Consider the following 16,158-nt stretch of genomic DNA (forward strand, 5'->3'; position numbering starts at 1 on the left):
TTTTGTCATATTTATCTTGAATCCTGACATCCTCCCATATTGTTCAAATATCTCCATCACCTTCTGCAATGACAGCACCGGGTTCGAAACTGTCAATAAGATATCGTCTGCGAAAAGCATTATTTTCTGCTCACGGGAACCCCGAACCACCCCTCTAATATCAACCTGTTCTCTAATTTTCCTGGCCAGTGGTTCTATCGACAATGCAAACAGCAAGGGAGACAGAGCACACCCCTGTCTCGTGCCTCTATACAATTGGACCGGCTCGGTTAACCCCCCATTGATCTTAAGTAGGGCTAGAGGTTTATCATATATAAGATTTATCCACTTGTCAAATCTCTCACCCATGCCCATCCTCCCTATCAAAGACTGCAGGAAGGCCCAGTCCACCCGGTCAAAGGCCTTCTCTGCGTCTATCGACAGCAGCAGGGCTGGGCTCCCCTCCTCCTCAATCTGTTGGATCACATGCATCAGGGTTCTTATATTGTCACTGCCTTGACGTCCCTCAATAAACCCCGCTTGATCCTGATGGACCACACGAGGCATTATCCCTCCCAATCGATTGGCCAAAATTTTAGTAAAGATTTTGTAGTCATTATTTAGCAGGGATATGGGTCGGTACGACGCGCACTTCTGCGGGTCCTTCCCTGGCTTCAAGATCAGTACTACCTCTGCCACTCTCCAAGAGTATGGCAGTGAATGTTCCTCGTCGAAGGACCCAATCGCCCGCAGTAGCAGGGGGGCAAGCCATTTCTTAAACATCTTATAGAATCTGATTGGGAAGCCATCTGGGCCTGGAGCCTTATGTGTAGGCATCCCTGTTATCGCCTCTTCCACTTCTTCTATTGTTATTTGCGCTGAAATGTCATCCCGGTCCTTCTCTGAAACCCCCTGTAAGCCCAGGTCCTTTATATACTCTTCCTGCTCTTCCCTATTTGCAGTTTGCTCCCTCTCATAAAGCTGGCCATAGTATTCCCAAAAAGCGTGTTGTATAGCCCCTGTGGAGGTGCACATCTCTCCACCCTCCGACTTTATAGCAGCTATAGAGTTACGTTGTGCTCGTTTTTGCAGTTTACGGGCCAATAACCTGCTAGCCTTGTTCCCGAACTCAAAGTGCTCCTGCTGCGCTGCTTGTAACTGAGCTGCTATTTCCGCTAGTTGGGTCTCATTTAGTTGTCTACGTATTTGTTGTATCTGTCTCTCTCGCTCATTATCCCTGGGGTCTGCCTTATGTGCCTTTACCAGATTGTCTAGTTGCTGCCGCAGTGTGGCCTCTCCCTGTTTCCTTTCCTTATCTACATGAGATTGCAGCGCAATGATATGCCCTCGCACCACCGCTTTCATACCTTCCCATACACTCACCGGTCGTGCTTCTCCATTGTCATTCAACCGGATGTATTCCTCAATACATTTCTCCACTGCACTTGCATGCTGAGGGTCTAACAAAAGTGCTTCATTCATACGCCAATTCCTGTGGCCCCTCTTCTCTCTTATAAGGCTTAGCTCTATGCTGACCGAGCAGTGATCTGACCAGGAGCAAGGCTCAATCTTAGTCCTATAAATTTTGCCTCGAAAGGTTTCCTCCCCCAACCAGTAATCTATGCGTGAGTACGTTTTATGCTTAGGGGAGAAATATGTATAGTCCCTTTCAGTCCCATGGATTTCCCTCCACATATCCACAAGGCCCTCGCGGGCCATCCATTCATTCATTGCATCTCTATCCCTTTGGGCATAGCCTGCTGTCCCCCCTGAGTTATCTACGCTCGGATTTAAGGTGACATTAAAGTCGCCTCCAATCAATAGAAGGCCCTTTGCTCTCCTCCTAATTACTCCCTCTATTTCTTTTATGAACCCCCCTTGGTCTTCATTGGGAGCGTACACATTCATCAAAGTGTACTGCACATTTAGCATTGTGGCCACCAGAATCAAATACCTTCCCCCGGGGTCCCGTATCACTTCGTTCACACTCCATGGGCACGCACTGGAAAGCGCTATTAGGACCCCTTTGCTTTTGGTTCCTGCAATATTAGATGCATAGTATATTAGGGGATATCGTTTATGTTTGACCAATTTTTCATGCCCGCGCTTCAAGTGCGTCTCCTGGAGGAACACAACATCTGCCTTCAAACGCAGCATTTCTCTAAACATCTGGTTGCGTTTCTGCGGGGAGTTAAGCCCTCTCACATTCAACGTTACACAGTTAAGAGCCATGACATTTGCTTTTATATTGTTCGTACCTCCAGGCTTCCTCTGGCCTTCCCCACGGGGTCTCCCTTCGTTTGATTATATCATATCTGTCTGCTCCTCCCACCCTCCCCCCTCCCCCTTTTCCCTCCCCTCCCCCCACCCCCTCCTCTTCATACATTTTAAGCACCCTTCTTCTTCTAGTTGCTAGGTGCTACCCGTGAAGGAAGTGGCTCCTCCACACCCTATTGTCGTTCTTTTCTAGCATTGATACATAACTTCAACTATATACATGTAAAATCAATACTTTAAGCATCTCAATCCCTCCCCCCCCACATCTCTATATACCCCTCTTTTTGATACCACTCAATCATCTTTTCAGTCCTCTCAGCACGCCATGGGGGCTGTATTCTCCAATCGCTAAGATTGCTTGCTTCAGCCCCGGGAATCTCAAGTCAAACGGTTTGCTGATTGTTGTCTCTGCAGCCTGTTGCGTCCTGCTCGCTGCCATTTTGGCTGGGTGGCCCTCCCTCCCGAGTGGCCTCTTTTTCCTCCTGCACTTGGTGGGATCTCGGCCAGCCCCTCTGGGAACAGTTGCTGTGCCTCTGCTCTCGTTCGAATCTGCTGCATTTTGCCTTCTTTATAAAACACCAGTGCGAAAGGATGTCTCCATTTATAGCGTATGTCCATCTCTCGTAGCTTCGCTGTGACCGGTTTCAATTCAGCTCTCCGCTTTAATGTCGCCGCTGCCAGATCTTGATATACCTCTATGCGGTGGGTGTCCCATTTAAACTCTGTGCTTTTGCGAGCTGCTTGTAACACTTTCTCCTTCATCCCATATTCTCGAAAGCACACGATGATATCTTTGGGCAGATTCTGTCTTGTCGGGCCCAGCGCCCTGTGTGCCCTTTCCAGTTTGATGTCCTCTGGGCTCACCTCGGTTCCATCCGTCAATAGTAGCGCACTAGCCACTTTTTGTATCACATTCTCAGCCTCACGGTAGGCAGGAGTCTCTGGTAGGCCTCGAAAACGGAGGTTGCAGCGCCTGCTCCTGTTTTCTAAGTCCTCAAGCTTGTCATTAATTTGTTGTTGCCCCAAACTAATATCAGAGATTTGCAATTCAACTGCTGTCAGAGCCTCCGTATGGTCTTCCATTCGCGTTTCTACTTCTTCTACTCTTTGGCCAATCTCCGCGATTTCTCCTCGCAAGCTGGCCCCCAGGTTCGTGAGTTCCTCCCGAACCACCTTCAGATCAGATCTTATTTCCTGCAGCCAGTCCCGTAACTCGGGTAGGATTTCTCCCAACCTATCTGTTTGTTCTTGAGAGGTGAATAGTTCTGGCGCCGTGTCTTGTGTGCACGCGGTCAGTGCCGGCTGTTCCGCCATTTTTTTTTTCTGCGTCGCACTGCCTTCAAACGCGAATTGCGTAAGATTTACCGCTCCTCCGTTCGCCTGCATCCTGAATTTTTCCTTACCACTATCTGGGTATCTCTGATAACTCTGTTGGCTATCAATTCGCCACCGTGGGGGAGAAGGAGATTGCTTTCTAGCCGCGGGTGCCTTGGAGCTCAGCGTTTAAGCAGCCATTCGCTTCGCTGACGTCACTTCCTCTAAGAAAATGTTCTATTCAATGTGGAAACTCAAACGAATAAAACCATTCTTCCCGAGGGAAACTTTTTGAAACCTAATACAATTAATGGTCCTAAGCCATGCAGATTACTGCAATGGAATCTATGCAGGATGTAAAGAACAACTCAAAAAACTGTAGCCCGCCCAAAACACAGCAGCCAGACTGATATATGGTAAAACACGATCCAAAAGTGCTAAACCCCTTCGAGAAAAGCTGCACTGGCTCCCAATCAAAGAACGGATCATCTTCAAAATCTGCACTTTGGTCCACAAAATTATCTATGGCATAGTCCCAGGATACTTGACAGACCTCATAGATCTACCAACCAGAAACAGAATCCGATCATCACGATCATACCTAAACCTACATTACCCAAATTGCAAAGGACTTAAATACAAAACAACTTACGCATCCAACTTCTCCTACATAAGCGCACAACTTTGGAATGGACTCCCAAAAGCTGTGAAAACAATCCATGACCACCTAAACTTCAGGAAATCACTAAAAACCCACCTCTTCAAAAAGGCCTATCCCACCGATCCAACGTAAATCCCCCACACCCAGCAATACAGCATAACCAATGATCGTACTGGACAATTTACAATCTTCATTCCCTTGACCCTCATGATGCCTGATTCACACCTACCTCATTTGACCACAATATAACCTTGTATTTGGTATCAACCGAATTGGCAAACGCCTTTACGATACTATGTAAGCCACATTGAGCCTGCAAATAGGTGGGAAAATGTGGGATACAAATGTAACAAATAAATTCATGGTCCTGCTCAGTACTGTTGGTTGCTGGATTCTTCAACCTCTTTCTGGTAGCTTTGTGGCATGGATATATCACTTAACCAGATCGAGACTTTTTTCCCCCTCTTCCTTCTGTTATTAAAAACAGAAGAGACATCAGGCTACAAGGTCACTCTTGGTCATGCCAGTATTGTGCCATTCCAATTCTCTACTGAGATATTAGGTCAAGGTAACATCTCCAGCAGGTTAGAGCTGCTTTTTTCCTCCCTGCTTGCTCTCTGCAGGAGGTGGCAGATGTGGACCAGGTAGAAAGAAAATACACATAATCCTCTAGAGACAAAACCTGACGGACCTCACTCTCTGCTCTCTACTCAAGTGATCTCGCTTGGTGCCCCTGCAGAGAGGATGATGCTCTTTGATGTGCTAATTGAGGTTTACTGTAGTTTAATTGCTGTCGTCGTTTTAGATTTATTATTTTACTGTGTATATTTATTGTGAGCTGCCTAGAACTGGATTGTGTGGTTTATACATTTTTTAAAATAATACATTTTGTGGGTGATGTTCCAGAGACTCTAATAGTTTTAAGTAGAGGAACCATATAGCTATTTCTACTAATATTCTCTGACCTTTTGGGTTTTGAATTGGTGGACACAAGTGACAGCCACAATCATAGGTGAAAGTATACTGCCAAGAATTACACAGTCCCACTCATTTTTGGAACTGCTTTGCCACATCCCACAGTTTCTGGACTAGTCTTATTAAGGAAGGAGAAATTACCTAATAATTTTCTTTCCTTTAGTTCTACCAGACCAGTCCAGCGGCCCTTCCTTGTTAAATTTTAATGTATATGCTTCAGTTCTGAACTGTTTTTTCTTTCTGAATTTTTCAGTTTGGACTGTTTCTAACTTTTTCTACCTTTACCGTATCTTATTAGGGTATGAGGCAGCTCCTGACCAAGTTAGAGAACCAGGCTCCTTTTATTAAGGTGTGCTAACAGCATGCGTTAAATGCAAAGAAGTCTATTTTATTGCTATGGGCTTCTTAGCATTAAGCGTGTGAAAGGAGTCCTATGTGTCAGCAATGTAGAAGAGTGGAGTCTTGTTTGGTAAAAGTAATGGATGAAAATGATCTTTGACCACAAATGAGACATGGATACCGTTGCATGGTTGTTTGAAATACTGAACGTTCTGTGGATGCACGGTGCCCTAAAGGGGAGAATCACACAGAACTGTGTTGTTTCTCTATTTCTATCCGCTGGTTGATGGACATAACCCACAACTTCTGGACTGGTCTGATAGGACTAAAGGAAAGAAAATTATCAGCATAATTTTTCCTTCCATCAGCAAGTGATGGTGACCAGGAGGCAGCATCCTAAGGCCTGAAACCTCTGAACTAGAAGGATTTCAGAAATGAGGGGCTCTGCCCTGTGCTATGAGGCTGGATTACCTGGTCTCTCACAAGGTCCGTTTGCTGGATCTTGTTTGGGCTGCCTCTGTTCTCTGGGACTAGGTTACTTTCCCCCTTGGTAGAGTTTAATCTTGCAGAGTTGGTTTGCCATCCTTGTTCTCTGAGACTGAGTTAGTTGCTCACTTGGCAGAGTTTAGGTCTTGCATGGGCTCTGCTTTGAGTCTGAGGCTGGATTACCTGTTCGTTCTCTCTTATTGGGATGTGCTGTCTCTTTCTTTGGCTCTTTGACATATGCTCTGTCTGTCACTTGCTCTGCCTCTAGAGATTCACCGTCTCTGTCATTGAGGTTCTCATTCTTTTAACCTGCCAGAGCGCCTTGAAAGTGAGAAGAAGAGATTTCATCAAGCACTCAAAGATGCTGAGGCGCTGCGGCACAGAGAGGTGAGTATTAAGGAATATGAAATGCTATTGAATTTTCAAAAGTAGGTGTAGATTTCTAAATCAAGCTTCAACCCCATCCCCAGGAGAGCCTCCCTCTACGAAACATTTTTGCATGTAGAACATTAGTTTACCCATGGAAACAGCTGTGAAAATTGTCAGTGACATTTTGATACTTTTGATAAATATATATGCACTAGTAAGAAAGGCCCGTTTCTGAGGCCAATGAAACAAGCGCTAGCAAGGCGCTTTCGTTCCCATCCACCTCCCCTTGATGCTGGACTTAGACTTACCCTCCATGCTTCAGGGTGGTCGTGGGCGCCCCGCCCCGGCCGGCGACCCAGCCCATGATGTAGAGAGTGGCTGGCTGGCTCCCTCGCTGCCTGTGACCTACAGCCTGCCTGGCTCACTCCCTCCAATCGTTGTCGCGTAGTAGATCGATGTATGCCCCGCCCTCGCGTCAAACTTGATGACATTGAGGGCGGAGCGATGCGATTGGTCAAGTGTCATAGCTCCACCCTGAACGTCATCACGTTTGACGCGAGGGCGGGGCAAATAGTAATGGGGCTAAATTCCGATCTCTGGCACCTCACAAACCGGAAGTTGCAGCTTCATTAGAACGTTGAGGTAGGCAATTATGTGCGGAAGGGGCATGGCTGTGGGTGGGTCTATCAGTGAGAGTGGTGCATGAGTGACAGTGAGTGGTGACAGCCTAAGTGCAGGGCTCCAGGGTTTCCCTGCCACAGAGTGAGCTTCAGAATGTTTGAGGTGAGAATTATTAATATAGATGTGTGTTCTCTGCACATCATGTGTTACTGACAATATCCAGATATTGTAAGCCTTGTTCAGTGTCCGCCTTTTGGTGCACATGGTTTCCTCTCTGCTGTGTGTGAGGAGGAGAGGATGTTAGTTAGATAGGTATAGATTAAAAAAAAAAAATTCAGGGGGGGGGGAAGGTCTTCTCAGCAACTGCTTTGAATTTCATCGTGAAATTTTACATACTTAGTTCGTCATCAGCCTTGCATTAAACAGCATTTAATTATCTTAAGCTATGTTGATGTCACTGATATTTTAGCATTACTTCCTAGCGATTTTTGTGCGTCAAAAAGGTTTGAGCTAAAACACTATAAAATAATGTCATTCAATCGATACAATTAATGTGTCAGAATTTCGCAGTCACTGTGAATGCTCAAAGTGTCCACCCCCAGATTTAACACAGGCCTTCAGTCGCTTTGGGAAGTTGTTAACAGCCCTGTTCACTGGTCCCTGTGAAAGGCTTTCCCAGATCATCTGTAGCACTTCCTTGAATTTGGCGATTCTTTGTGTCTTTAGGTGAAGCTTGTAATAGGCCTCCAATATTGCTCCCCAGACAAAAGTCTACAACACTGTGATTTCATGAACAGTAAGCTGATACCCTGGGGGGGGGGGGGTTCAAATAATGGTAGTTTTACAATGCAGATAGTTTTGAACGTGCAAAAATCACTGAGTTGTCATGCTAAAAAGTCTGTAACTTCCCCACATTTAAAGATAATCTTATATCACTCTGCACATAAACGTAGATGGTAACAGCAAACAAAACTGTCAAATTTCATGTTGAAATTCCAAATGATTGCAGAGAAAACTCTTTTTTTTTTTTTTGCCTCACCCTGTGTGTGTACATCTATCATCTCCTCTCTGTGTGTTCTGTATTCTGCAGGTTGATCACATGACTCGTCACATGGAGGAAAGTGAGCGATCCCTGCAGGAGAGGGTTCAAAGGTTGGAGGCCATTCGCATTGGATTGGAGGAGGTGAGAGGATGCAGCGGATGCATGCTCAGCTGGATCAGTGTGTTTGTGTACAGTTGGTTCTCTCTGACACCAGGGGCGTATCTGCGTGGGGCCACAGGGGCCTGGGCCCCCGCAGATTTCGCCCTGGCCCCCCTCCCCGCCGTCAACCCTCCCCCGCTGCTTACTTTTGCTGGCGAGGTCCGACCCGCAATCTCCATATTTCGTCTTCCTCCGTGGCCATGTGCTTCAAGGCAGTAACGCTGCAGTGCTGATTGGTTGAATCCAGTTCGGCGTCTGACGTCGCTGCGACGTCAGACGCCGAACTGGATTCAACCAATCAGCACTGCAGCGTTACTTCCTTGAAGCACATGGCCACGGAGGAAGACGAAATATGGAGATTGCGGGTTGGACCTCGGCTGGCGGGGGTTGGGGCCCCCCGCCAGCAAAAGTAAGCAACGGGGGAGGGTTGACGGCGGGGAGGGGGTGGAGAGAGGCGGGGGGGGGGAGGGAGGCAAAAATGTGCCCCCCCTCTCTGGCTCTGGCCCCCCCTACCGCCGGATTCCAGATACGCCCCTGTCTGACACATGTATGTTGAGTGTTTTTGTATCTGTGAATGTGCACTCATAGATAAGTAGAAATCCTTGATTTCGAGGTTCTGTTTGTGAGGATCTTTTTCTCAGGAATCACAAGGAAAGTTGTCTTAAAAGTTTTCTTAAAGACTTGTCAAATTCAGCAATTACTTAGAGAAAAAAAAGATAAATCTACCTGTTATCTTTCCAGCTTCCATACATGGTAATAAGCCAGCAGTTACTCAACATATGGGTACCATCTAACTAAAGAAACTCCTTTTTTTAAGATTCTGGTAAACGTTGTAACTATGAAGCTGGCTGCTTTTATGCCCGAGTTTATACATGAGGGTCAGGCTAGCTTTATGCCAGATTGATATGTGGGGTGCAACATCCAGAGAGTGTTGAATTTGGCCTAGTGGCATGAGGTTGAAGAATTCCATCATTATTTCTTATAGTCAGTGTGGAAAAGACATTTGATTGGATACACAGGGAATTTATGCTCAGATTCCTGTTGAACGTGGGACTGGGAAAAAAACTTTATTTGTGAACGCAAGCCATGTGTACACAGATTCAAAAGCTCATTTCAGGTGAATGGGATACTCTCCCTAGATTTTACTTTGGGTCAAGGAACCAGGCAGGGCTGTCTGATGTCTTCCCTACTCTTTGCTATCATGGTGGAGCTGTTAGTGGAGGTTATTTACTACTACTACTACAAATCATTTCTATAGTGCTACCAGTCGTACGCAGCGCTTCACAATTTAACATGAAGAAAAGACAGTCCCTGCTCAGAAGAGCTTACAATCTAAATCATGACTGACAGACAGGACAAATACGGGATAAGGGTAAGACAGACAGATAGGACACATAGGGAAAGGGACTATTGAAGAGATCCGTTGTTCTTCCACTGTTCCATCGTTCTTTTCCTTGTTTATTCCCTTAATGATACATTGACTTTGTCCTACCCTAACTCCTCACAATGTAACCCATAATCGAGTTGTAACAAATTGTATTTCCATCAATACAATGTATTGTAAGCCACACTGAACCCGCAAATAGGTGGGAAAATGTGGGATACAAATGCAATAAATAAATAAATAAAGGTTACGAGCAAGTGACAAGTTAGGAGTTAAAAGCAGCATCAAACAGGCCTTTAGCCCGGATTTGAAGGCGGCCAGGGATGGAGCTTGACGTAGTGGCTCAGGAAGTCTATTCCAGGCATAATGTGCAGCCAGATAAAAGGAACGGAGTCTGGAGTTAGCGATGGAGGAGAAGGGTACTATTAGACAGAAAGGAGATGCTAAAGGGATAAAGGTGGGACTCACAGAATCTAAAACTGTATTAAACATGGATTGCAATTGGTTTATATCCGACCTTTAAAAAATACCTTAAGACCTTATTCTGGAAAGCTTACGCTTCTGACCCGCCCCGCTGCCTATTGAATTCCATTTCTCTTTCCACATTTCCCCACTAGCCTGTTTCACTACAATGTCATTGACTGTTTGTTGTACACTTGATGTACGCTTTTCTGTAAATTCCTGTAAGCCACATTGGGCCTGCCCTCGGGTGGGAATATGTGGGATATAGACGCTATAAATAAATAAATATTACCACATCCTAGAGGAATTATGAAGGTTCAATGGTGTGTCTTGATTTCAAGGTTCACTTGGCCCCATTTAATTAAAAAAAATTGTGCTCTGACAGTCGTAGGACCTGAGGGGGGCTTCTCCATTCTCCCCTGAATTTATTCATCTGAAGCATCAGTCATTCTGTTTAAGGCAGTGAGGCAGGAGGGAAGTTTGAGACCCCAGGGTCAAGAGGCCAAATTTGACTCTGAACGAAGACAAGGAGTCATTTGAGGGTGTAGGTTCTCCAAAGGAGATACTCCTCAATTCAAGGAGGGGATGTCACGGTACTTAGAGTCATCAGGTGGCATGAGCAGGTAAGATTTAATTTTCCCATCTCATTCAGGTGGACAAAGGATAATATCAAGTATCTAAGGGTGTGGATAACAGCAGGCTTGGAGGGTATGTTTTAAGAAGAGTTAAGGTGAGGAGTGCAATACACAGTTCTTTCCCAGGGTTGACGCTGAAGATATGGAAAGTGTTCCAGAGGGAGGACTGGTACTTCTAGCTTTCCACCAGTTCATAACAATAAGGAGTTTGTTCCTGGAACACAGTTTCTTGCATTTCAAAGATGGAAGTATCAAGAACAAACTAAGGGCCCTGATTACTAAGCCACACTGTAGGCACGTTAACGATGGAGACACCCCCAGATACCATGCACTCCATAGTCATAGTCATGCTTTGGGGACATTTATGGTTGTCTCTCTGTACGTCAGCTTGTATGCATGATGTTACCTGAATACACTAAAGAGTGTATGTGCTAATGGTACAAATCTGCTTGCATATGTACATTTGTGTTTGTTGTGAGAGTGATCAGTGGATTAGAGACCTGATAGAGGAAGCCTGTGATCAGGAAAACGGTGCCATTTCATGCACTATGTACACTGTTATTTGGGAAGTTAGAGCTATTGGGTGGTTTAAGAGAAACTGCTCAGAGCAGCAGGGACTACTATATGGCTTAGGGAAGGCTGTGCTCCGGAACTGAAAGCGTCAAATCTGTGTGTATAGAGCAGCTGGTCGGATGTAGGAGTTTTATGCTGTAATATTTGTAGCAGAATATGTCCTCCTGATGTGTGTGGCATTTTGTGTGAACAGGAGCTGAGCCGAGAGAAGGCAGCTGCAGCTAGTGGGCGGGCACAGACAGAGGAAGAGCTGCAGAAGATCCGAAACATTTGCCGCTCAGAAGAGGTACAGCAGCACCTTATTTCTCTTAAACGGAGGAAGGATACTGAGATTGTTCAGAGCAGACTGTGTCTTGAGAATGGGACTGGCTAAGCTTGTGTGTGTTGGTGGTGATGAGGTATTTCAGCTTGTATCTGGGGGGGGGGGGTAGGGTATCTGAGCTTGTGTCTGGGGAGGGGGATATCGGAGCTTGTGTCGTGGTGGTGGGAGTATATATGAGTTTGGTGGCGGGGAGGGGGTTTAATGTGCTGTATTGTTGGAGTGGGAAGCTCTAGCTCTTGATTGTGATCCTCAGCTTCAGTTTTGCTTTGTGTAGCAACAGCGCTCTTCTCATCTGGAAGAAAAGCTACGTCTGATGACTCAGTCACGTGATGAGGTACAGTCCCACATCCTCCAGCAGAAACAGGCAGCAGGAGAGCTGCAGACCAAGAACCATCAGCTGAATCTAGAGATTGAGAGGCTGAAGCGTCGGATAGAAGGCCTTCATCAGGTATTTGCTCTCTAAAGGCTGTAGGTGGTGGCAGATGTGGACCACGTAGTAAGAAAATACTCATAATCCTTACTCATAATCCTTTTTGTGTGGCCATAAGAAGAGATGCTTAAAAAACCTCTATAGGATGACCAGCAGACTCCATTTTAACAGGGCAGGAAGATCGAATTGTAGAAGCTTGATATGACAGTAAACAACAGTAAGGCTCCTCCAATCCAACCATAGACCTCAGCTGCTTGCCTTCACTCCTTCACAACTGAGGATCCTGTGAAGATAGAGAACCTTGCATCATGTAACTATGGTTTGGGTTCCTCTTTCCCACATGCATCACTTTGCAGTTCTCACATTAAATGTCATCTGCCTTTGGGATGCCCGGTCTCGTAAAAGTGGTCTTGCAATTTTTCACAATCCTTTTGTGGTATAACAACTTTGAATAACTTTGTGTCATCAGCAAACTTAATTACCTCATTAGTTATTACCATCTCTAGATCATTTATAAATATGTTAAAAAGCAGCGGTCCCAGCACAGACACCTCTGGAATCCCACTGTCTACCCTTCTCCATTGAGTATACTGACCATTTAACCCTACTCTCTGTTTTCTATCTTTTAAACAGTTTTTAATCCACAATAGGACACTACCTCCTATTCCATGACTTTCTGATTTCCTCTGGAGTTTTTCCTGAGGTACTTTGTCAAATGCCTTTTGAAATCTAGATACACATATCAACCGGCTCACATTTATCCACATGTCTTTCACCCCTTGAAAGAAATGTAGTAGATTGGTGAGGCAAGATTTACCTTGATTAAATCCATTTACATATTACTAACAATAGTTCTGTCAGGTTCATTTTTCAGTTCTATCAATACTCTGGGATGTGTATACCATCCAGTCCAGGTGATTTGCTATTCTTCAATTTGTCAAATTGCTCTATTACATCTTCCAGGTTTTCAGGATTTGTTTCTGTGACTTATCAGCATTGAATACCATTTCTGGCACCAGTATCTCTCTCGCATCTTCCTCGGTGAAGACCAAAGCAAAGAATTCATTTAATCTCTCTGCTATGGCCTTGTATTCCCTGAGTGCCCCTTTTACCCTTCGGTCATCTAGTGGTCCAACTGATTCTTTTGCCAGCTTCTAATATACGTAAAAAAGTTTTTACTATGTGTTTTTGCCTCCTATGCAGTCTTCTTTTCAAAGTCTCCATTTGCCTTCCTTATCAGTGCTTTGCATTTGACTTACCATTTCTTATGCTGTTTCCTATTATTCTCAGTTGGATCCTTCTTCCATTTTGTGAAGGATTTTCTTTTAGCTCTAATAGCTTCCTTCATCTCACTTTTTACCCATGCCGTCTGTCGCTTGGCCTTCCTTCCTCCTTTTTTAATACATGGAATATAACTGACCCGGGCTTCCAGGGTGGTATTTTTGAACAGCAACCATGCCTGTTGTAAATTTTTGCAGCTGCTCCTCTAAGGTTTGTTTTTGTTTTTACTGTTCTTCTCATTTTATCATAGTCTCCTTTTTGAATGTTAAATGCTAACGTATTGGATTTCCTCTGTGTACTTAATCTATGCACCAGGTCATGTTCTCAGCAAAGGACAAGGTCTAGAATTGTTACCCCTCTTGTTGGTTCCTGAATCAGCAAAGATGGAACACATTGATAGATAAGACACAGTAACAGGAGTAAGAAAATAGGAGACTAATTTAAAGAAAGTTGCTTGAACATTATCTTAGCTGGGGTAGGAGTGGATAAACGTATTCTACTGTAGTATGTGATGTTACTTTTACCCAGTCAATATCAGGGTAATTGAAATCGCCCATTATTATTGTGTTGCCCAGTTTGTTAGCCTCCCTAATTTCTGATAACATTTCTACATCTGTCCATCCTGGCCAGGCGGACGGTAGTACACTCCTATCACTATCCTTTTCCCCTTTACACATGGAATTTCAATCCATAGGGATTCCAAGATATGTTTTTGTTTCCTGCGTAATTTTTAATCTATTTGATTCAAGGCCCTCCTTAACGTACAGTGCTACCCCTCCACCAATTAGATCCACCCTATCACTACAATATAATTTGTACCCCAGTATGACAGTGTCCCACTGGTTATCCTCCTTCCACCAGGTCTCAGAAATGCCTATTATATCTAAGTTTTCATTTAATGCAATATATTCTAACTTTCCTATCTTATTTCTTAGACTTCTGGCATTTGAATACAGACGTTTCAAGCAATGTCTGTTGTTCCTATTTACAACTTAGCAGTTGACAGTAATAATTTGCAATCTTAACTGTAGCCCGACAGGAGCCACTCCGTTTGTATTGGGACTAAGTTACAAGAGGATTTTGTTTACTCCTGAGAGACTCCTGTGATGGGAACAAACCAGTAAAAGACCCAGACTTGTCCTTCTGGTACCTAGAACGTCATTGTTCTTCTCAGACCTTCTGACTAGTATCCATTCCAGTTCAAACAATGTACTCAAAAGAAATAACAGCTAAATTCACCGAACAGCCTGATATCGGAAGTGCATCACTTGAGTCCTGTTTCTTTTTTACTGACAGCCATCTTAGAGATACTTGTAAATAACTTATCTTCCTGTTATGCCAAGAAATCCAAAGCGAGCCTGACACAAACCTTGGGATCACATTTGGTTCTTTTTATGACATTTTTTTCTTCTAGGACCTGGAAGAGAAAGAGCGGGAGAAAGCAGCTGAGGTCAGCAAAGTAAAGGTGGAGTTGCAGGAGAAAATTGGGCACCTGCTGGCTGAGCAGACTGCACAGGAGGGGTTAAAAGAGAAGATAGCAGCGCTGGAGAGACAACAGAAAGGTGAAGAAACTTTTCTTATGAAGAAGGTATTCTGCACTGTGATTTTCAAAAGAAAACTTACCAGACTTTTGATGCTCTGCCTTCCTTTCTGCAGTGCAGCTAAACAACCACCGTGAGGCAGTGCTGGATAAAGAGAGTGAAATTGCTTCCTTGCTGGAGAAGCTGCGTCTCAAGGATGCCGAGATTTCACGCATGAAGGATGAGGAGGCTCAGAGAGCCAGCTACCTTCAGAATGCCGTTCTGTCCTATGTGCAAAGTTGCAGCCTCGGAGCGCTTAGCCCCAAAAAATGAAGGATATTTCAAGGTGTGACAGCTGGGTCTGTAAGACGTTGCCTGAGTGGATGAGACGTCAGACATACGTGTGCCTTGCCAGAGCAGATTAAAGCGCCAATTGCTGCTGGCACATTGCAGGCATCACTGCATTACTGTGTCAGTAAAGGAGAAAAACACGAGCAGCGTTACCAATACAGTGATGTGAAAAAGTATATGTCACACTGAATGAATGGTTTCGGATCTTTAAACAAAATGTGCAATATTAGACAAAGGGAACCTGAGTAAACTCATAATGGTTTTTAAATTATTGTTTCATTTAAGGAACAAAGTTGAAAAAGTTACTGTCCCCTATTGACTAAATTTAATTGATAGCTGGTTGAACACAGCCAGCCTGTTGAATCTAAACGTCATTATATACTGAACTTTACCATGACAGTAAATAAGTATTGCCATACTGGGAAAGACCAAAGGTCCATCAAGCCCAGCATCCTGTTTCCAACAGTGGCCAATCCAGGTCACAAATACCTGACAAGATCCCAAAAAAGTACAAAACATTTTATACTGCTTATCCCAGAAATAGTAGATTTTCCCCAAGTCCAATTTAATAATGGTCTATGGACTTTTCCTTTAGGAAGCCATCCAAACCTTTTTTAACTCCGCTAAGCTAACCGCCTTTAACACATTCTTTGGCAATGAATTCCAGAGTTTAATTACATGTTGGGTGAAGAAAATGTTTCTCTGATTTGTTTTAAATTTACTACACTGTAGTTTCATCGCATGCCCCCTAGTCCTAGTATTTTTGGAAAGCGTGAACAGACGCTTCACATCCACCTGTTCCACTCCAGTCATTATTTTATATACTACTACTACTACTATTTAACATTTCTAGAGCGCTACAAAGTGTACGCAGCGCTGTACAAACACAGAAGAAAGACAGTCCCTGCTCAAAGAGCTTACAATCTAATAGACAAAAAGTAAAGCATTTAAATTTAAAATATTTAAGCAGTCAAGCAC

At 44.3% G+C, this 16,158-nt stretch overlaps 1 protein-coding gene across 3 annotated transcripts in view; it reads left to right on the forward strand.

Annotated features, from left to right (window-relative positions):
• LRRC45 (leucine rich repeat containing 45) overlaps positions 1-15,636 on the forward strand; it is a 39,857-nt gene extending 24,221 nt beyond the window's left edge. For all 3 annotated transcript variants that reach the window (XM_030205180.1, XM_030205181.1, XM_030205182.1), the window contains 6 exons: positions 6,348-6,418; positions 8,112-8,204; positions 11,470-11,562; positions 11,873-12,046; positions 14,724-14,871; positions 14,966-15,636. In XM_030205180.1, the coding sequence (XP_030061040.1) occupies positions 6,348-6,418; positions 8,112-8,204; positions 11,470-11,562; positions 11,873-12,046; positions 14,724-14,871; positions 14,966-15,162 (776 nt within the window). In that variant the 3' untranslated portion in view covers positions 15,163-15,636. The remainder of the gene's footprint in view (positions 1-6,347; positions 6,419-8,111; positions 8,205-11,469; positions 11,563-11,872; positions 12,047-14,723; positions 14,872-14,965) is intronic.
• The last annotated feature ends 522 nt before the right edge of the window (positions 15,637-16,158 follow it).

This window comes from Microcaecilia unicolor, chromosome 6, assembly GCF_901765095.1.
Source record: "Microcaecilia unicolor chromosome 6, aMicUni1.1, whole genome shotgun sequence".
Classification (NCBI taxonomy): Eukaryota; Metazoa; Chordata; class Amphibia; order Gymnophiona; family Siphonopidae; genus Microcaecilia; species Microcaecilia unicolor.